The sequence below is a fragment of the Opisthocomus hoazin genome, chromosome 14 (genome assembly GCF_030867145.1).
Source record: "Opisthocomus hoazin isolate bOpiHoa1 chromosome 14, bOpiHoa1.hap1, whole genome shotgun sequence".
In the NCBI taxonomy this organism is placed as follows: domain Eukaryota; kingdom Metazoa; phylum Chordata; class Aves; order Opisthocomiformes; family Opisthocomidae; genus Opisthocomus; species Opisthocomus hoazin.
This window is the reverse complement of record NC_134427.1, coordinates 22,880,772-22,901,531: the sequence shown is the minus strand read 5'-3', so window position 1 is coordinate 22,901,531 and position 20,760 is coordinate 22,880,772. Positions and strand designations below refer to the sequence as shown.

The following is a 20,760-nucleotide window of genomic DNA, read 5'->3' as shown; positions in this document are numbered from 1 at the left end:
CAGTGTATCGCTTTGGGGTTTTTTTTTCAGTTAAATCCACTTGTAAACCAGCTCTTAAGTGGCATTTTACTCAGGGGGATAAGCTGACATATGGGTGGGGAAAAAATGAATTAAAACAGAGATTGGGCTTGGGTGAGGCGAGGCTCTGTGTTCTTTACCACCTCCTGTACCCAGGCTTGCAGACAGGATCTGCGCTACGGAAAACAAGGCACCTAGGTTCATCCATTGAAGCATGTTGTATGGTTTCAAGGTGGAAACCACCTCTGGGACAGAGCTGCAAGCCTCGCATCCCCCTTTGCTCTCTGCTTCGGCTCAGGGTGGGAGGGCAGGAGAGCAACCGCAGGTCCTACATGGTTCAGCTCCACAGGGGAGGGAAGCTGATGTTTTGGCCCCATCCTGGCTCTCTTCAGAGCTTTGTAGGTGGTGAACTGCACATCTGGAGGATTCACAGGGGCCAGCACATCTCGCTGTGATGGCAGAGCCTGCGTGCATGGGCTGGTAGATGAGATGTCTGCCGTCAGTGGGGACACAGGAGCTGTCCTGCGGGCGAGCCTTGCTCTCTTGGACACCCATCTCAATTAGAAAGAGCTGCTCCTAGGTTAAAAAAGGCACTCAACCCCATCTCACTCCTTGGTTTGTTCCAGTAGACAGAGGTGGCAAATACTGCCAAAGAGGATGATGAATGCAATGTCCCCATCACGCCCAGCCCTGTTCCCAGCCCACCCCCAGCTCCCAGAGCCGCAAGCTGCCTAAAGGCAAAAACGCTGCAAAAGGAGCAGCTGATCCCAGGCGACACAGACACCCTCGATCCTGGCTCCAGCGCCTGGAGGGCACAGGGCAGAGCTCAACCACTTCCGAGGCCACCTGAGGGAGTATTTAGCCGAGTTCCGTCCATCATTATTTATTTCCTCATAACCACAACACCAGCGCAGCCGTGCTATGATGGACTGTGTTGTCAAAGTTACATTAATTTTATCCTTTTCCTTGACCTTTAGGGCACTATATAAATAGGCGACGACTGCGGTTGCCTGTGCTATGCTGTGCCGCAAGCGGCATCGAATCTTTAGTGCTGAAAATGAACACAACAGCCTACAGGAGGAAGCATTGTCCAGGGGCTGAAGCACAGGAGCGGAAGGGCCTGGAGATTTGGGGTTTTCTTCTGTCTCTGGCTGTACAGTACTGGGAGAAGAATTTAAAAGGGTGATGAAGAAGAAAATGAAGAAAAAAAACTCTACCAGATCCCCTCCAAATGTATCTTGTCCTGCAATTCAGCACTTAGCGCACAACAAGTGACCTCAGATGTAGGAACCTTTCAAAGTTAAAATGAGAAACAACAACAAAACATGTTTGTGAAAGCTCTTCCTGCAGTGCTTCTGCTGAAGAGCCTGCACGCTGGGAACAGGTTGGGCGCTCACGGTCCCAGCTTGCTGTGGTGCTCACAGACCACTGGCCTGAAAGCCTCTCTCCAGACATTTATGGTTGTTTTTTGTGCGGATGTGTCCCCACCTGGATTTCATAGCGGCTGGAACTTCGTATGGTACATGAAGAGATGAGATACAGGTTTGATCCAACATGAGTTATAAACTGGGAAGAGGGCTGTCACCCTTTTTCCTTATGTTTTCATAGCTCTAGCACAGTGAGATGGTGATAAAGTCAGTGCTGTGCTGCAAACACCCTTTTCAGCATGAGGACATCTCTCTTCCGAGTCTGGCTCTCTCTGCTGAGCGTTGGCACAACCGGTGCACTCGAAGCCATGAGGCACGCAGGGCACAGAGACAGAAAAACAGGCCAGCAGGTTTCCTCAGCATAATGCTTGGAGAAGACCGTGCTGTCCAAAACTGATCCTTGGCTCCCACGGTTGGCAAAGTCACGTCAATGTGCCTCAGCCTCTCCATCTGCAAAACGAGGGCAGTGAATCCCCTCCGCACTGCCAAGAGGGCTGGAATTGAGCCCCCTGATGCTTCTAATATGCTTCAAGCTCTTGCTTGTGCTAGCCCATGGCTGGCAGGTTGCTTTGGGTCTCAGTCCTGGCTTGTCTTTGACCTGCTGTGAGAGCAGTAAATCAGGCACGTGGTGTTTCAGGCTACTTGTGAAGGGGCAGAAGGGACAAGACCTGTCTGAGCTAAAGGATGATGGTGGCATGGGACAAAGTGGAAAGCATAGCCGTGCACCCGTTTAGGCTGGATATGAGAAGGTTCTCAGCGTGATGTCTTCTAGTAGAGTTGTGGTGGTAAAAGTCCTGCCCACTTCCTAGGTGGAATTTCATACATTCAGGAGATGGTTTGTATGATGAGGCTGGTGTGATAGCACAGGTTGGGACTAGATGACCTTGGAGGACTCTTCTAGGCTGCGTTCCTGGCAGACTTACAGCACTGCATTGCTGTTGGCATGTGAGAGACACTGTTTCTGGCGGAGACAGACCAAAGATGTGGAGTTTGATGCTCCAGCCCAGTTTCCAAGTGGCTGTAGCACATAAAGAGTTTTTCAGGCACTCCCATGCACATCTCAGAAACAGCTCTGTCCTCCCTGCTCTTGAGTCAGGAGTGTTTAAGCCATTTGCTTTGCACCTCAGGTTGACACCAAGCTTTCTGGGCTTCTGAAAACACTCCTCTTGCCCTTCTGAGATTTGCAGCATGTCCTCATATCGTGTTGAGCCCATATGATTGTTTTCCCATCTGCGGCATTGATACCGTACTAGAAACTTGTCTAAGCTGGGAGACACGGCCATCTCCGAGGTCAAAAGTCCTCCCATTTTCAGGAGAGTGTGGGGGGTGCAGACACAAGAGCTTGCTGTGGGGTGCCTTGGGTTTATTGCTGTGACTTGTTCAGCGCACAGGGCCAGGGGGCTGCTCCGATGGTCCGGAGTGATTCAGAACAGCTCACTCCCTTCAAGGGCGACACTGGGGTGTTTCCAGACCCGAGGTTTCAGAGGACAGATGGGCTGGCATGTCTGGTTTACCCTGTGTTCCCCCACCCTGATTCAGTCCCAGCCCCAAGCTGGGATGCGATGAGCAGTCTGCCAGTCAGGTTTGCAGAAATGCTGGCTTTAAAACAGGCATGTGCTGAAGCAGACCCTCCTATCGCCCTCAGCTTGCACCGGCACCGTCCTCAGGCTGGCTGCTCTGCCGAGCCAGATGGCATCTCCACCCCGGGGCACCGCGCTGGCAGAGCCCAAGGAACAGACCGTCTGCAGCAAGGCTGACACAGGTTCCTCCTGCAACCTGCCTGCCGCCTACCTCAGTTTGGACTTTGGGTCTTCTTCTTCTTATCACGTCTCTCTGTTGTATGATGCAGACTTGGGTCTTGTTGGGTAGCACCCGAGTATATCCTCTGTATACGAAAACCTAAGCGTACGTGGAAAGTTTTCTAGCCCAGGTTATTTCCACCTGACTGTCTAAATGATCCACGTCCTAGAAACACAGTGGCCAGGATCTTTGCTTCTGCAGAGAGTACACAAGTACCTATAGGAGAGTGACGTTGTGATAAGGCAAAGGCCATGGCAGCTGCTTCAGCAAAAGGTCAAACTGGCTGGGTCACCGGCTTGTACCGAGGGCAGAGTTTGGCCTGGAGAATTCACTCAGGGGTGAAAAGTGATCACAGTGAGTGCAAGGCAGACAGACATTGCAAGTGCTTCGTGTACCACTTGCTCGGAGGTGCTCTGCTGCTCTTCACAACATGCTTCTGCTATGGCCAGGCCATTCCAAAACCCCCTCCCTCTGAGCACTAAAGACCTCGTGAAATATTTCCAAACCCGCTCCAGCATCCTTCCCCGTTGGGCTTTGCTCTGGCAGTGCTTGCCTGAAATGCAGCGGCGTTTGCGGTCCTACGTCATGATTTAAATTTCCCAGCTTGAAAGCGGTGAAGAGGAAAAGGCTGCGTAGACACCTCTGCTGTAGGGATGAGTAGCTTTGAAGTGGCCACCCAATTCCTGACTCCAGGTGGTGAAATGAGATCAGTGGATACGCACGTTCTTGTAACTGTTAGCAGATATTGCACAGGGTGGAGACGGATCTCCGATACAGTATTTCCATCGTCCCTGAAGCCAGTGGTGAGGATGCTGGTTACATCACTCCCGAAGAGGATCCTAGAAAATCCTCCTGTAGTGATGACACTGAACCAAAACCTTGGTCCTCAGCAACTCTCACGCTTCGGGAGGAGTTTGCAGCCCAGTCCTCACCCTGCCACTGATTTCCAGCTCTGCTCTGCTGCAGAGACATCTAAGCTTTCATAATGAAAAGCCAATTAAAGCGCACCATTAAGCGCAGCCTTTTTCCTTCCTTGTCCAAACCGATCTGTCAAGGGAAGGACACAACTGTAGTGCAAGCTGGCAGATGCTGCTAAAAACAGGAAAGATAAGATGTATAAGTAAATTATTGAAATGCCAGCCTGGAGTCTCGAACGGGACCACGACAGCTGGGGTCAGATGTACGTGGCCGCTTACCCCCTCGGTTCCCGGAGCTGCAAAGCCACCCGAGCTCCTCACCGAGCAGAAGCAGATTAACCACTTTTTATAGAAGCTGGCAATGGCTGAAGTTTCCAGGCGACTCGTTCAGACACAGCGAGTCCTCAGCGGCGAGAGCAGGGGGGTGTTACAGGCAGAGCCACGAAAGGATCGTCACTTCTTTTTAACTTCACACGCGCACGTGGTCCGTGCCTGCCGGCAGACCGGCACGGCTCCTGGAGAAGGCAGGCCAAGGAGGAGAGCTGAAGATACACCTCGGTGATGCTGGTGGGGATTTGCTGCTGATTTATGAGCATCCGGGAGCCTGCGTGGGATCAGCGACTCAGGGGTGAGAGCCCCTTTGACCCTCCACTGTTCTCACCAAAACTCTAGAACCCCAGAGTGGGGTTTTAATTAGCACGCAGAGAGGGAATGGCAAGAGGAAAGCTGGAAGAAAGACCGCACAGAGGAAGAGGAGAGGAGAAATGGAGATGGGGGAAGAGGGAGGCAGAGCTGGAAGCCCGGGGGAGGAACAGTGATGCTGCAAAGGGTAATTTTCCCACTGACTGGTGGTGATACAGCCACAGACCCCGAACACATTAAAAATAACGCAGTGCCCCATCAGAGTCTTGCACTCAGGGCTTCTGCTGCCTGTTTAGGACTAGCTCCGCTTTGTTTAAGGATGAAGGATTCCTGCGTTTAACCCTCATTCACGAATCATAGCAGTGGCACAGTGGAATCTGAACTTCTGCCTGCTGGACCCTTCTGACATACATGAAATACGGGATTTTGTCCTTGAATAAATATTTGTCCCTCAACACGCGTTTCTTCTTCTTATCTCTAGATAAGAGGCTGATCAAGCAGATGTAGCAGCATCGGTTCTCTGTGACAACGTCCTTGCAATGTGATGTATCACAAGATCATCATCAGAGCAGGGCGCATAACTGATTTGTTATTTTTTTTCTGCTTTAGCTGAGAAAAAAAGGGAGGCAATGGAAAAATTTGTGTCTTATTTTCAGTTTATGGTCCTTTCAGTTTAAGGTCCTTTCAGTCCTTAACCTGGGGAGGAACAACCCCATGCACCAGTACAGGCTGGGGCTGACCTGCTGGAGAGCAGCTCTGCGGAGAGGGACCAGGGTGTGCTGGTGGATGACAGGGTGACCATGAGCCAGCAGTGTGCCCTGGGTGCCAAGAAGGCCAATGGGATCCTGGGGTGCATGAAGAAGAGTGTGGCCAGCAGGTCGAGGAAGGTTCTCCTCCCCCTCTACACTGCCCTGGGGAGGCCCCATCTGCAGTGCTGTGTCCAGTTCTGGGCTCCCCAGTTCAAGAAAGATGAGGAGCTACTGGAGAGAGCCCAGCGGAGGGCTACGAGGATGATGAGGGGACTGGAGCATCTCTCCTACGAGGAAAGGCTGAGGGAGCTGGGCTTGTTCAGCCTGGAGAAGAGAAGGCTGAGAGGGGACCTTAGAAATGCTTACAAATATCTGCAGGGTGGGGGTCAGGAGGACGGGGCCAGACTCTTTGCAGTGGTGCCCAGCAACAGGACAAGGGGCAACGGGCACAAACTGAAGCCAAGGAAGCTCCAGCTGAACCCGAGGAAGAACTTCTTCCCTCTGAGGGTGACGGAGCCCTGGCCCGGGCTGCCCAGGGAGGCTGTGGAGTCTCCTTCTCTGGAGATATTCAAGACCCGCCTGGCCGCGGTGCTGTGCAGCCTGCTCTGGGTGACCCTGCTTGGGCAGGGGTTTGGACTGGGTGGTCCCCAGAGGTCCCTTCCGGCCCTGCCATGCTGGGTTTTGGTGATTCTGCGACTCTGTGAACCCCCCGGCCCCGGCACGGAGCATCCCGGCGGGGTGCGGGTGAAGGGATGGGGGGGACCGAGCCGGGAGGCGGGGGGGTGGGGGAGGGGCGGGGCGAGGCGGGCCCGGGGGCCGGCAGGGGATGGCGCTCGCCGCCTTCCCGGCCATAAAACGGCGGGGCCGGGGCCGGGAGGGCAGAGCGGAGGGCCGGCACGGCACGGCACGGCACGGCACGGCACGGCACGGCACGGCACAGCCGGGCCGCCCTGCGCAGGTACCGGGGGGCGGCGGGGTTTGGGGAGGGGGGGATCGCGATGCCGGTGGGGCTGCGGGGGCCGGTGTCCCCGCCGGTGTCCCGCTGATTTTTCGGTGGGTCCCAGGAGGATTTGGAGCCGGGGTCGGCTTCCCTTGCGTGTCCCCCGCCCCGTCCCAGCCCCGCTGCATCCCTCGGCCCCCCGCCACCCATGACCAAGGGTCCTGGCTCCGGGCACAGGCGGGCTCCCGCCCGGGCTGCTGAGGCGGGGGGGGAGAGCGGCGTGGGTTCATCACCAGGGAAAGGGACCAAAAGCCCTTTGGGAAGCTGGAGGCCGAGTGGACTGCGCTGATCCCCCGGCTTTGCAGCATCTTCCTCGGCAGAGCCTTCCCCGAGTCGCTCCTTGTTCGAAACTGCTTCTCCCTGAGCATCCCTCAGCTGGGAGGAGGTGTGCGGCCGCAGGCTCGGCTCTCCCCGCCACCCAAAAGCGCCCGCCGAGTTGTGCCTTTTGCGCCTCGGTTTCTCCGTGATCCGTGGTGGGATCCTTTCATGCTGCTGATCCCTCTTGGCCGTGGCACCCGTCCCCGGGAGGGTGCAGGCAGCCCCTGCCAACTTCAACGCAGTCCCAGGGCTGCTCTAACGTTGCGCAGGGGACTGGGCAGAGCTTCAGGCCAGCCCTGCCAGGCAGTTGGGGATGGCGCAGGGGAACCCCATCTCTCCGTGGTCTCCCGAGTCCCTGCACGGAGCGAGACTTGGCCAGGCTGCGTCTGGAGCACGTCTGCTGAGCCAGGTTTATGTAAGCGCTGATTTGCGGTGTCGGGAGATGCCAAAGCATGAGCTTGCCTTCAGAAAATGTATAAATACATGGCATCTGGCCCAAGGCTCTACCAGCAGCCCGATATTTGTCTTGGTCCTGGACCCGTGGAGAGATTCTGCCTGCTCTCAGCTTGGCCTCGAGTCTCTGCCGAGCACTTTTCAGGAGCGGGGATGGAGCAGGAGGGCCAAAAGTCACTGTCACTCTGCCCTTTGTAGTGGCATCTAGCGTTGCTTTTCTGGCAGACCTGTGAGTGCTCCTTGCGTGGGACCATAAGCTCCCCTCCAGCTCACCGGCGCGGCAGGAGACGCTGTGCCGTAATGCGGTCCTCCCTTGGCACGCTTGGCATCGTCTCCCGACCGGCGGGATGCAGGGCCAGGCAGGTCACCGGTCAGACCCAGGGCATGACGGTCCCGGCTTTCCTGTTTTTAACATCAGTCCGGTGTCACTGTGTCTTCCTCGGCAAAGGTGCTGAGCCCCAGCCCTTCAGGAGGGCTGCGGGCGGGCAATGTGCTTCCCTTCTTGTGCCAGAGAAGGGAAGGCGGCCTTAGATAATGCTGCTTATTCCAGGAGCCGGGGATTAGGGAAGAGAGCTGACTTCCAGACTCCGGGAGAGACAGGCGCCTGATCCTGCACCGCTTGCTGACCCAAAACAAGCAAGATCTGGCTTGGGATCAGTGGGACACTGGGCTGCGTTTGCTGGCAGGCTTAACGTTGGCACATTGCTGCTTTTTGCTGCAGGTGGGAAGGCAGCGGTAGCTCACTATGGCCCTGGCAGACAACGCGGGCTGTGCCAAACCCAGCGAGGACTTCCCTTTCCCCGAGATCATTGAACTCAACGTGGGTGGACAAGTCTACATCACTCGCCACCCCACCCTGGTCAGCGTGCCTGGCTCGCTCCTCTGGGAGATGTTCACCCAGAAGAACGTCCGCTCTCTGGCCCGTGACAGCAAGGGACGGTTCTTCGTGGATCGGGACGGCTTCCTCTTCCGCTACATCTTGGATTACATGAGGGACCAGCAGCTGGTGCTGCCCGACCACTTCCCAGAGAGGAGCCGCCTCCAGCGAGAGGCCGAGTACTTCATGCTGCCGGAGCTTGTGAAGATGCTGGCCCCCAAGCTCAGCAAGCAGAACTCACTGGGAGACGACCCATGCCAAAGCGACCCGGAGGAGCTCTCCCCCAGCGCGGATGCCACCCGCAACCTCACCTCTGCCAGTGCCACGCTGCCCAGCGCCGTGGCTGGTGGCCCCGTGGGTGCCGTCACCACCGGCACGGGTGCTGCCGGCACCGAGGTCCACAGGGCAGGTTTCATCACCATCGGCTACCGGGGCTCCTACACCCTGGGCAGGGACAGCCAGACGGATGCCAAGTTCCGCAGGGTGGCACGGATCATGGTCTGTGGCAAGACGTCGCTGGCCAAGGAGGTCTTTGGGGATACCTTGAACGAGAGCAGGGACCCGGACAGGCCCCCAGAGAGGTACACCTCCAGGTACTACCTCAAATTCACCTTCCTGGAGCAAGCCTTTGACAAACTGGCCGATGCTGGCTTCCACATGGTGGCTTGCAACTCCACGGGCACCTGTGCCTTCGCCCATGACCAGACAGATGACAGGATCTGGACCTCTTACACCGAATATGTTTTCTATCGTGAGTGACACCAAAACCAAAAACAAAAACCCCACAAACCAACTGCCAACTCTCCCTTTCCTCTCCTGTGCTGGCTGTTGCCTAGAAGGTAGACATCCAACCCCCGAATCCCAGCGTGTCCCCCCCCCTTTGCTTCTTTTTGAGTTCATTCTTGGGTTTTTTCCCCCCCTCCTTCCTCCACGTTGATCCTGTTCGGCTCTTCCTCGTAGCAGCTGCTGATCACCAACCTTCTTCCCTCTCTCCGACTTCTGCAGTAGCCGCCTGTAGCTCCCAACCCTCCCTGGATGCGTGGACTTGGACGCTGCCGTGTACGTGTTTTGGGTGGGAGGGGGGGGATACGCCGGACTCTGCTCTGGGCTGGGATTCCCGCAGCTGGATGAGCTTATCCGTGCTGGACGCTGAACTCGGCTCTCGCGCCCTGTACGCTCCCCGGGAACGCGCTGCGGACGCTGTATTTGATCTGCCAAGGGGCTCGAGTGAGGGAGCGTTGGTTTAAGGACACGGAGAAAGGTGGGAAGCGGAGAGGAGGGCGGGGGGGGGTGGAAAGATGAAGCCTCGCGGCGCGGATATATTGCCATTAGCCCGTGTAAGCAGCTTAGCGTTTAGACTGTCAGTGCTGGGGAAGGTTAGATAAAGATGCACCCTGTGTCTGCAGTTCTGATTCAAAGCACTGCTGCTCTGGGATGCCTTGGGGTTTTGATTTTTTTTTCTCGGGGGGGGTGGGAGGGGGTGGATAGACCGATGCTCTGTTCATGCATACATGGAGGGAGGTGGGGGGGGAGTGGGGAAGGCTTTACGTGCTGTAGGGTGTAAAATGCTTGTACATCTCTTGGACTGGTTGGAGGTCTGTCAGAAAAAAACTACCTTCACCTTTCCATTGGAATCGGATAGCGACGTGGGATTCAGAGGGCTGGGGTTGGGTTGCTCCGGTGAGCGGCAGTCGGGCTCAGCCACGGCTTCACACATCAAAGGGAATCTTTGCCCAACATGAAAATCTTCGCCGTTTTGGCAACGTCTTGCAAAGGTCTCTCCAGTCACAGGTCTCCATGGCCCGCTTTCAGTCCTGGGGCTGGCTGCTGCTGCTTCGCCACGCCTGGGCAATGTGTAATAAAGGAACAGAAACGACTGGCCTCCGTCTCCGTGCGCCGAGGTGCGAAGGAGGGAGTGCTGGGTGTGTGCGGTGGGCGCCCAGAGGTGCTGCTCGAGCAGGACGACAGCGCTGGCACGTGGGCAGGGAGCGATGTGCTTTACTATATGGCTTCAAATAAAGAGGAGAAGAAAGGAAGGCAGATGTAGTGGAGCCCTCTTGCCCTCCTCTGACCCCCCTGCTCCTCTCTGCTCCCATCCCAGCCGGGTGGAATCTCACTGCAATGCATCCACGCAGGGATACTGGCGCAGGCGGTCAGGTCCAGAGTTACCCCCGTGGCTGCAGACCAGCCCTGGCTGATTTGTCCATCCCCATCGCTCGAGCAGGGCCCTGGCGTGAGGGGTCAGCCCGCAGACCTCGGTGCCGACATCTGCAGGAGCGGTCGCGGGTGGCCCCGCTGCCCCTGACATCCCCGGCCGCTGCCTGCCTGCTCTCGGCTCCCTGGCACCCGCCATCCATCCCTGGTCCTCCTCGAGCGGCCCCTGTGAAGGTCTCGGAGCCGAAGGGTCGCCTCGCCGGCGGGGTGCCGGCCAAAGGGCCGTTTCTGTTGGGGGTTCGTTTGGGGGGAAGGTTGGCAGCCGGTTTCCGAAGGGACAACAGGGCTGCGGTCTCCTGGTACGCGGGGCAAGCAAAGGCTTTACAGTCCCTCTCTCCTGAAGAAGGGGAAGGCGAAAACGATATTTTTGTAAGGGCCCGTTCCTCATTGCAACAGCGTTTTGAAGAGGAAATGACAACCAGCTGTAAAAAAAGAAAAGAAAAGGGAACTTGAGCTCGGTGTGGGGAGAGAGAGAGGCTGAAGGACAGAATTAAAACCTTTTAAATAAAGGGGGAGGCGGGACACGCTCCATGTTGGCTTGTATTTTTTTTTATTAACTAAAGATTCTTCTGATCATTATTAATTAGGACGGATTGGAAAAAGAAATTGCTGCCTTGTGAGAAAAGCTGGTGTTTTGATGTTTGCTCTTCCCCTCTGGAACTGGGCTGAAAAATTGATCTCACCAGAGGAAGCATTTTTCCTGAGGGAGAGACCACAACAGCAAAGTCAACGTTTAGGTGGTTTTGCTCTGCCAGGTTATGTGATCGGGGCCATTAAACCTAATATCCCAAGTGAAATGCGATCGGAGCCGGAGAGTTTACTTTTCAATCATTTTAGAGTCTGGTGGTTTTCATGAAAACCAATACTTCATGAAAAAATACTTTTGTTGAGATCTATCTCAACAAAAATACAACAAATTTGGGTTTGTTTCTTTTCTTTGTGTATATCTAGTGATGGAAAGAGTGTCCTTTTGCTGCTGCCCATGGCTGGGAGGAGAACCTGGTTAATTTGGTCATTGGGAGACACCATTTGCAGAGAAACGGTGGCATGGAGAAACGTCTATTTGAGGTCCTCATCCTCTGAACAATCATGGCAAGTCACTCGAGCTGGGCAAAACAAAAAGCAGGGGATGGCTGATGTGAGTGGGGAAGCTCTCAGTCTCCAGGGCTTCAAGGAGACAGTGCAGCAGGCGCTTTCCTGATGTCGCCCGTTTTGCTGGCTTTTTCCTGGGAACATGCCTGCATTTCCGTGTGTTTCCAGATCTCGAGCTGCCTGCTGAACCACAGTGGTCTGTCTCTGGGTCAGGGTTGTTCAAAGCACCTAGACCTACTTAGCTGTCCTCGAGCTTGTGATCTCCCCTCGGCATCTCCCACCATCCAGGATGTCCCTAGGGACTCCAGCGAAAAAATCAGGTCTTGTTCAGTTTCCTTCCCTCCTGGATGTTGGACTCGGAGGTGATTTTTTTTCTTCTCAAGAAGGTGGTGTGACCCTGCTCTTCAGGCACTGATTTTGGCCAGTGGGTAAAGTCGATGCCCCCCAGCTAGCACAGAACCATAGCACCAGATCCCCTTAGAGGCACTGGTGGCACCAGCCTGCTCCTGTCCAGGAGCTATACGCAAAGTTCCTCCACAGACATTGCAGGTCCAGAGCTTTGGAGAGCATCTGCCTGCCCCCAGCTCAGCCATGGGTGGCTTTGCTCCGGCGTCGGAGGGCTGGCACCTCCGAGGAAGGGCACGTGGGCTGTGCGTGGGCAGGCAGAATGGGTTGCATGTGTGCCGGGGGATTAGTCCCGTTGTCTGCAAAAGCCCAGGGCCGGGAGGGATCCCTGTGATTATTTTCATCTGACCTGCACTGAGCAGTCATCGGTTTTTCTGAAGGGAGTCATGCTGTGAATGAGAGGTGGGGACAGCATCCAAGCTAGAGTTGGCCCACCCCCAGGTAATGGACCACCTACCACTTTGGCTTTGAGGATGGTTTTTAGGCTAGCGTAAGAAGCCCACAACCTCCCAACGGGGTCTCCATGTGGCAGCAGGTCCCTTGTGGAAGAGCGTGGACCACAGTGGGGGACAGTGTCCTTTGGGAAGTCATCTGGTCTCTCCGCAAAGCTCAGCAGCTGCTGAGCTCACCAGAAACCAAGGAATGTTTTCATAAAGGGGGGTTAAGCTTTCAAAGCTTGTTTTCCTTCTGAGGGGTAATGTAACTTACCCTTTCATTTAGAGATTCCCAGAAAATCATCCATCCAAAAATAATATCCCTCGTTCGGATGAGGCAGAGCATGAACTCGGGCTGGGTCTGTGTCCCCAGGCAAGCACCCTGCCCACAAATTGCTGGTTACTCGCTCGGCGTCTCATTCTGCACGAAAACGGCAGGAACTGAGCTTTCCCCACAAGGAAAAGCCAAATCTTCTCTGTCTCCATCGGACACGTCTGCCACCCTGACAGAACATCTGAAAACACTTTGTCTCCTAGGTCTGGCTTCAGCCCCTCTGTGAGTGACCCTCTCTGATGGCAGCAAAGTCGTGCCCTGCCCAGAAGCTGAGCTCTCCCCGTCCTGCCAGGAGCTAATGAGGATGGAGAAGATCAGTACTGGTGGACTGGGAAGAGGACAAGCAGGGTCCTGTGGGGTCCAGAAGATTAGAGAGGCTAGAGGGGAGACACAGAACACCCTGTCCCCATCCTAGAGATCCCGTCTTGCCATGGGAGACCTAAGAAGCCCAGGGTGCTCAGCGCACCGCACAGTTCATGACTGATTGGATTGCAGTCTTGAAATAGCAAAGGACTTCTTGGTCAAGAATCACAGAATCACAGAATCACAGAATCACAGAATCACAGAATCACAGAATCACAGAATCACAGAACGGTAGGGGTTGGAAGGGACCTCTGTGGGTCATCTGGTCCAACCCTCCTGCCGAAGCAGGGTCACCTACAGCAGGCTGCACAGGAACTTGTCCAGGCAGGGCTGGAATATCTCCAGAGAAGGAGACTCCACAGCCTCCCTGGGCAGCCTATTCCAGTGCTCCGTCACCCTCAGAGGGAAGAAGTTCTTCCTCATGTTCAGACGGAACTTACTGTGCCTCAGTTTGTGCCCGTTGCCCCTTGTCCTGTCACTGGGCACCACTGAACAGAGTCTGGCCCCGTCCTCCTGACATCCACCCTTCAGATATTTGTAAGCATTTATTAGGTCCCCTCGCAGCCTTCTCTTCTTCAGGCTGAACAAGCCCAGATCCCTCAGCCTCTCCTCGTAGGGGACCTAACGGTAGAAGCAGCAATAACTGGAAGCTGTAACCAACCTCTTCCAAAGTGAGAAATAAAAAACAAAAACCTGCCTTTAACAGTGGGTATTCGCTACTGAGAAAAACTGTTGGAGAGATGGGGGTTCTCCAGTTCGTGGGGCAGAAACTGCAGCGTGGATGCTTTCTGCAGGAAGGAGTTCAACAAACCAAAGCTTTTAGGTTCAGTTTAGCCGCGGACACCAGTCGGCTGCAGTGTGCGGGGGGTGAGACGATGTGCAGAGCACTGCTCTGCTCTGGCCAGCCATGGAGGGACCTCTGGGCCTCCTTCCTGGGGCCGCGGGAGAAACTGGAGGTGTTTGCAGCCCAGCAGTCAATGTTTGCGTTGGCTGGAAGTCACGAGAGCCAGAAATGCGTTGGGTGGGGTAAGCTGTTCTGGCAGCTGGTGGAGAGCTGCAGGAGATGAAGCTTGTTCAACCTGTGCTGACAGCGTGTTCTGAGCTGCAGCAGGTTAGACTTCATGACTTCGTGATGTGCAGATGGTTTTCTTAAAAGCCTCTTGCAGTTTTAGAAGTTCTGCTTAGCTCTAGGTGGCGGATGGCTGGAGATTATCACCCCCCGCCTCTGGGAGAGCTGTACAGTATCTGACTGAAATATGTCCTTGCAGATAGACTAAACCAGATTTCATCCAAATCATATTTGAGTCCACAGTACAACCCCAGCATCCCAGAGGTCTGTTCCCTCTCCCTCCTTCCCCTTCTCCAGGCTAGGTACACTGTGATGCAGGGTCCACTTTGCCAACAGCATCCCTAAAGTGACCCTAAAGGGCACTTTAGCCCCCAGCACCCCAGGGCAGCAGGACAAATCTGCCCTCAGAAATGAATTTTCTCCCTGTTCACAGACTACTCCAGAGCACAGGACACTTAGCTCAGCCCCGCGGTTTCCAAGGCTCAGCCCAAAATCGGATGATGCGGTTCAGCAGAAGGCAGAGGAGCATGCAGCAGTTGTAGAGGATAAACACAGCTCTTTACTGCGTACTGTCAAGTGCCATCCTCTCTTGCAATTCTAATCAGGGCCACAAAAAAAGCCTCTCCTGCCAGCAGCATGGAGAAGAGGATTTGTGTGGAAAGCACAAACCAGCTGGCTGGTGTTACCGGAGGAGCTGTGTAAGCCCAGCCTTCCTGGGTTAATTTAGGAGCTCTGGCAAAGGCTGATGGAGGCCAGCAAGCAGCGATGCTCTGATGTTCCTCATCGCTGGGGCGAGTGAGATGGAGCCTGGCCTTGTTGTGGGCCTCTGTCCTCTCCCACCATTGTTTAGAGGTCCTCTGTTGGAAGGTGGGGAAGAGGAGCGCATTGCATCCTCTATCTCTAGACCTGAGGTCCTTGGCACGTCCACCCTGGCTGATGCCACAGCCAAGCCCAGGCCACCCATGCCTGATGGCAGGAACCATACCAAAGCCACCATGGGCAGAGGACAGAGACTCGCGCAACCTGCCCAGGCCACAGCAGCTCAGCTCAATCCCCTGCCCAGGGCCTTTTGGAGAGCTTGATGGTGGACACCTCGGTGCCCACCCCAGGGACCATGGCTGGGAGGAACAGCCCCCTCCCACCACAGGCATGCAGAAGGGCACTGTAGATTTTGGGGGCATTTCACAAGTGGAAGCCAAGTTTCAGATATGACTTGGGATGCGCATCCTCCGTTTCCCAGCCTCCAGTGAGCCCAGTTTGCAGGCTGCTCTTTCTAAAAGCGCAGATCCCTTCAACGTTGAGGAAGCTGCCCCCAATGCCTAGACAGTTTTAGCTCAATTTCTTAAGGAGAAAGGTTTGTGTAACCTCACACAGCGTGTTCCTTCCCTTTTTTTGAAGGACCTGAATCTGTAGGCTGGTTTCACTCCAACCTGGTAGTGGTTCAACTATTAGGAGACTGCCAGCCTCGTGAAAACATGTTTTGGGGTACAGCAGACCTCCTCAAGTCCCCTTCCCCCTGCCCAGAGCGTGATCTCAACGTCTATGAAGCAAAACCACATGAGAAAACAGACTTTGTGGACTCCCTGGCCTCTGCAAGCTCCACGGGCAAGCAGCCTGCTGAGCCTGTGCAGAAGCTGGCAAGCACTGGAGTGCACCAGTCAGGTTTGTGTTTAATTTTCAGGTGCCCTGCGGAGGCAGATCGAGGTACTGAGCAGAGCTGGAAGATCAAGGATGCTCAGATGCTGAAGGCTTATGCCCTCAGCCTGTAGAGCATTCATCACACCTCTGCCTTGGGTGGCAGCTTGCCTGCACCAGCTCTTCCTTCATCCCAGCATAGTTCAACCAAGTGATGGTTGAACTTGAAGCCCCCAAGATTAGAGAGGTTAAGGGCAATCCCTAGAGCTTGGCAAGGCGTCTGAGCCAGAGACACACCCTGCGACAGGCAGCGGTCTGGCAGACGTCGTTAATGGAGGTCAACCATCCAGAGACCTGCGACGGAGCTGCTCCATCCACAACGCTCTGCAGCAAGTCTCTGCCTTTCACTCAGATGTGGAGGGAGGCAGTGGTACCTTTGTCAGAAAGAAAAGTCCCTCATGGAGAGGCAGCAGGAGAGTTACTGGGACAAACGAGTGAGTTTCTAAAAACAAGAACTTCTTTATTTAAGGAAAGGGAACATAAAATCCAGAGTAAAGCTCAAAGGGAGGACATGGGACCCTTGTGAGCAACCTCGGGGATTTCTGCCTGTCCCATTGCTGCAGAGCCGTCCCAAAGAGTCCACTCCAGGCCACGCAGCTGCAGAGTCACCATGCAGCCCGGCACAAGGGCCACCAGAGCCTGGGAGCGGGGATCGCCCTCCAGCCAGGGCTTTCGGAGGGGGCCTCTTGCTCCAGGCTCCATAGAGGAGGTTGTGAAACCTCGGTGCTCGTAGCAGAGCAGGACACGAAGGAGGGACGGGCAGGACCAGCCCTGGGAGCTCCCAGCGGAGGACGAAGGAGAACATTGCCATATAAAGAAGTGATAAAAACAACTGGCTTGAGGCTTTGCTCTTCCCCCCTCCGCACTCCCCAGCATCAGCTCCTGGCTACAGCCCATGCCCCAGAGCAGGACCATGGTGGGCCCAGCATGGCTGGGGAATGGCTGGTGCCCTTCCTCTGGAGGGGCTGGTGGACATCTCTGCTATACCGTTCCTTTCCTCCCCAGCATTTTAAAATCTCTCCATCCCCACTCAAAACCAGGGCACGTGACAAGGAGCAGTTCTGGGTGCTTGCAGGGCTTGGTTATACCCCTTAGGGGCAGGGGGAACGTCCCTGTCCCCAGGGAGAGCTGCCTGCCACCGCTAGCAGGGGCTACCACCGCCCTCCCTTACTGCATCCCACGGATGGGCGCTGAGGGCAGGGGAACCACCGCCTCGACAAAAAGTCCCTTGCAGCTAGCTTTTCCCCCCACCCACGTTTCTCCTGGTCTCGGGGTCCTGGAGAGGGGTGGCTGCCCCTCCAAAGCCCTCCCTGAGGGACAGGGACAAGGCAGAGGTGGCACTGCCAGGATCCCTTTCCCCACCAGCATCCCAAAAGACAGAGACTTCCTAAAGGGGGGACGGTGCCCAGGGGTGCAGCTCAGCCTCCTGGGGAGGGGGGTGAAAGCTGCTTTCCAGCATCTGCAGATCGTGGCGCTGCCATGCCCCACCTCGGGGCTCCTCTGCGCCGGTACAAGCTCGCGATCCTGTCCCACCAACCCCAAAAACCACACATGAGTACAACAAGGCGTACGTGTTGCAGTCACAAGCCCTTGAGGCCGTGCTGACGGAGCTCTGCCAGCCGCTGCCTGGCCACCTCAGCCCTCCTGGGTTTGCTGGAAGCCGCGATTTCACTAGACCACCAGCTTCTGCGTTTGTTTGGGTTTTAGTTCGAGGGCCTTTTCCGTGACGGGAGAGGGCTCAGAACCGAAAACCAAAGGCATAAATGTTTAAGGTTCAAAGAGAAAGAAAAGTAAATACAGGAAACTGTAAAAGAGAAAAAAAAAGAAAAAAAAGTGATGTTTTCCTTCACCCGGTCGTGTGCCTCTGGGTTGGCCAGACAGTGTTGATTAGTACCAGATCAGCAGATGCTTGTAGCCAGAGAAGCTGATGGCTTTCACAGCCCAAAGAGACAAGGTCTAGCGAACCCAAAACAGGGCTTCTGCCAGCTCTTCACTGGTGCACGGGGCGTACTGCAGAGGGAAAAGCAATGGGAGCAAGGGGAAGGGGCGAGGATCCTCTTGGCACGTCCCTGCGCAGCCAGCTGGGTCTGTGCTTCGCTGGGGGCACCAGGCTCTGCTTCTCCCGTGGTGGCGATGGTTCCCGTGCTGGCAGCGTGGCGAGTGCTGGGGTCTTCGTCCTGATGTGGAACAGGGATGCTGCAGGGATGGGCACGGGCCCCGGGTTCAGCCCTACCCTGCACCGCCACAGCCTCGCCCAGCTCACCCTGCCTCAGTTTCCCCAACCCGTAGACTAAGGCAGACCGGTCCTTTGAGGTGCTTACTGGGAGACTCTGCAGAGCCAAGCTCTCCTGGGGGTGATGAAGCGGATACCCCAGCACGTCCCTCACCTCTGAGCCATCACAAAACACCCGGTCCAGTGCAGCGCAGGGCACAGCCTGTCCACATCTGCTCTCCGCTTAGGAATCTGAAGCTAGCAAGCACGGAGAGGGCACTTCATGCGTGTAAGCCAACCTGTTTTAAAATAGCCTCCAGTCCCCACCGTGTAAATAAGAAACCCGCTGAGCTGCACTGGTTTGCCCCAGCCGGGGATCACTTCCTCAGACCTCAGGCTTTCAACCAAAAAAATAGAATAATGCTCTAATCCTTCCCCTCTACAGCAGAACAAGGGATTACAGCTCATTCAGTGAAGTCCCATGCAATTATGCCCCGCGTATCGCTATTATTCCCATTACACCCGAGTCTCCTGGTTAACAGGCTATTTTAATCAACGCAAAGGATTAAATGCCGTGAAGGACTCAGGAGGATGGTCTTTCCCAGCTGCAAGGGGATGGTGCAGAGGTGCTGAGGTCGGGCGCACATGTGCAGCCATGTCCTCCTGGGGCTGGGCTGGTCATGGGAGAGGAACGGGGGTACCGGGGTGGCAGGGGACAGGGTTTTCCCCTGCATTGCTGGTAACAGCAGCAGTTTCGTGGGTAGAGTCCGTAGTTAGAAGAGAAAAAAGTAACAGACAAGTAAACAGGAAACTGTTTCGCAACCCTCCCGTTAGCAAAGCTTCCCCTGCTCGGCTCAGCCTCTGCCACGGGCACTGCCTGTCCCAAAGCCTCCCCAGGGATGGGGTTTCTCCGCTGGCTCCCGGGCTGCCTGGGGTCGCACGGGATCTGCTTTGCCCGTGCTGATCATGCGAGGCTGGCACCCCAAAAAGCAGGACCAGACCTCGGCTGGCCCCACGCTGCTCCCCGATGTTTCACGGCAGGCTTTGCATGGCAAGGGGAGCTGCCCAGGGCTGCCCATGAGCTCCTGCGCTTACCAGTGGCTTTGGAGCAGGCAGAGAGAAGTTTGTCACTTTTTTTTTTTCTGTAGAACTTGCATTTTTTAAATGCACGTCCAACGCAGCTGTGTTCCCAGCTTCTCATCTGTGCAAGTGGAAATGATGCCTCATTTGACTTCGGTTGCTTTAATGGAGCAGCTCCAAACCTGCAGAAACCGAGAGTACAGCCAACGCTTCCCAATGGGCGTTCCCAAAAGATTGTTCTTCGCATGCCTGGAAAGGATTTAACACAAAAGCCCAGAGGAACAAAAAAAAACCCAACAAGAAGCCCCACACTGCAGCCTTTTAATTATCGTTTTGCTCCGGGGGAGCTGAAGTCCCCAGGACCTAGCTTGGAAGGATTCCCAGTCTTCTAGAAGTCACACCAGCAAACCAGGCCAGGAAAGCACTTCTCAGCATGCTGGAAAGCTGAACGCGTCCCAGGCTCATCGGGGTTACGCTAAGGGCTCCTTGCCTTGTGCCAGATACCTCCACGCTCACGTCCTTCCCACCTCCCCTCCTCAATTTAGCCTTGTTGCTAAATCCACCTTCCAGCAAACTGCGCTTTTGCAGGCTCTGGGAAGCAAAGCTGCTTCCGTGTGGTGGGATCTATTGTATTTGGCAGGCGTGGCGAGGTCTTGGCACTGGGGACCTTCGCCGTAGGCAGCTCTCCTCCCTCCCGCTCTCTGCAGGAGCTGAGGTCAGTGTCACATAAAGGGAGGACAAACCGCCCTGTCTCCTGTCAAGCAGAGGGCTGGCGGGAGTCGGGAGACCTCCCCTTGCTCTTAGGTTCACTGGCAGACACCCCAGCGGTGCTGGTTCCTCCTGGGAAACCAGTTTTCTGGTTTTCTTTCTCTTTTCTGTCTTTTTCCCAGTTTTCTGGCTGCACATCCCCTCCTCTCCGCACAGGGGTCTGCCCCTGCCCTGGAGGGCTGACCTGCACCCTCTTGCTCGTTCTAGCCATGCTCCTCACGATCACCAAGTCCTGCAGCAGCATCTTCTTCTTCTTTGAAGCTGCTTCAGAAGTTCCCAGAAGGTTCCTGTGGTGCATGGGTACATGCAATCTCTAACCAAGATCTGCTGTCCCATTTCACAGGTTAATCGGTCAGTACTGGAGTCCAGAAATCCCAGCCCTGGCCCTCTGTAACGCTGGGTCTTGCTGGAATCAAGTCTAGAAGGAGGCTCCAGGTGACTTTAGGAAACAGGCAGAGCCTGCAGCAGATGCATGAACACTTGAAGTCTCCATGAACTAAAAAGCTTTGGTCTACTTCCCAGCAGCTCTAGCTAGGCTGGTCCTTCCCTTTTCCCTTCCCTTCCCTTCCCTTCCCTTCCCTTCCCTTCCCTTCCCTTCCCTTCCCTTCCCTTCCCTTCCCTTCCCTTCCCTTCCCTTCCCTTCCCTTCCCTTCCATCTTTAAACCTACCCACTTCTTTATTCCAGAAACTTTGTGTTTCTTTGCATAGTCAATCATTAAAAATCCACTAAAAATTCCACTGAAAACAATTATCCCCCCCCCAAATGATCTTTTGATAAAAAGGCAGGAGGGAGCATGAAGAAAGGAGTACTTTTTGTGCAGGTCACCGAGAAGCGGCTGCAGGTTTCCTAGAGGAGAGATGCCCATGGCTCCCTAGCCCAGCCGGGGCAAAGG

At 55.3% G+C, this 20,760-nt stretch overlaps 1 protein-coding gene across 1 annotated transcript; it reads left to right on the top strand.

Annotated features, from left to right (window-relative positions):
- The first annotated feature begins 6,439 nt into the window (after nucleotides 1-6,439).
- On the top strand, nucleotides 6,440-9,659 carry LOC104333415 (BTB/POZ domain-containing protein KCTD12). Its single transcript, XM_075435812.1, has 2 exons — nucleotides 6,440-6,511; nucleotides 8,046-9,659. The coding sequence occupies exon 2, from the start codon at nucleotides 8,070-8,072 to the stop codon at nucleotides 8,958-8,960; it is 891 nt and encodes a 296-aa protein (XP_075291927.1). The 5' UTR covers nucleotides 6,440-6,511; nucleotides 8,046-8,069; the 3' UTR covers nucleotides 8,961-9,659.
- The last annotated feature ends 11,101 nt before the right edge of the window (nucleotides 9,660-20,760 follow it).

Excerpts from the sequence above, each read along its gene's own strand:
- LOC104333415 (XM_075435812.1), top strand. The coding sequence starts at position 8,070 with ATGGCCCTGGCAGACAACGCGGGCTGTGCCAAACCCAGCGAGGACTTC.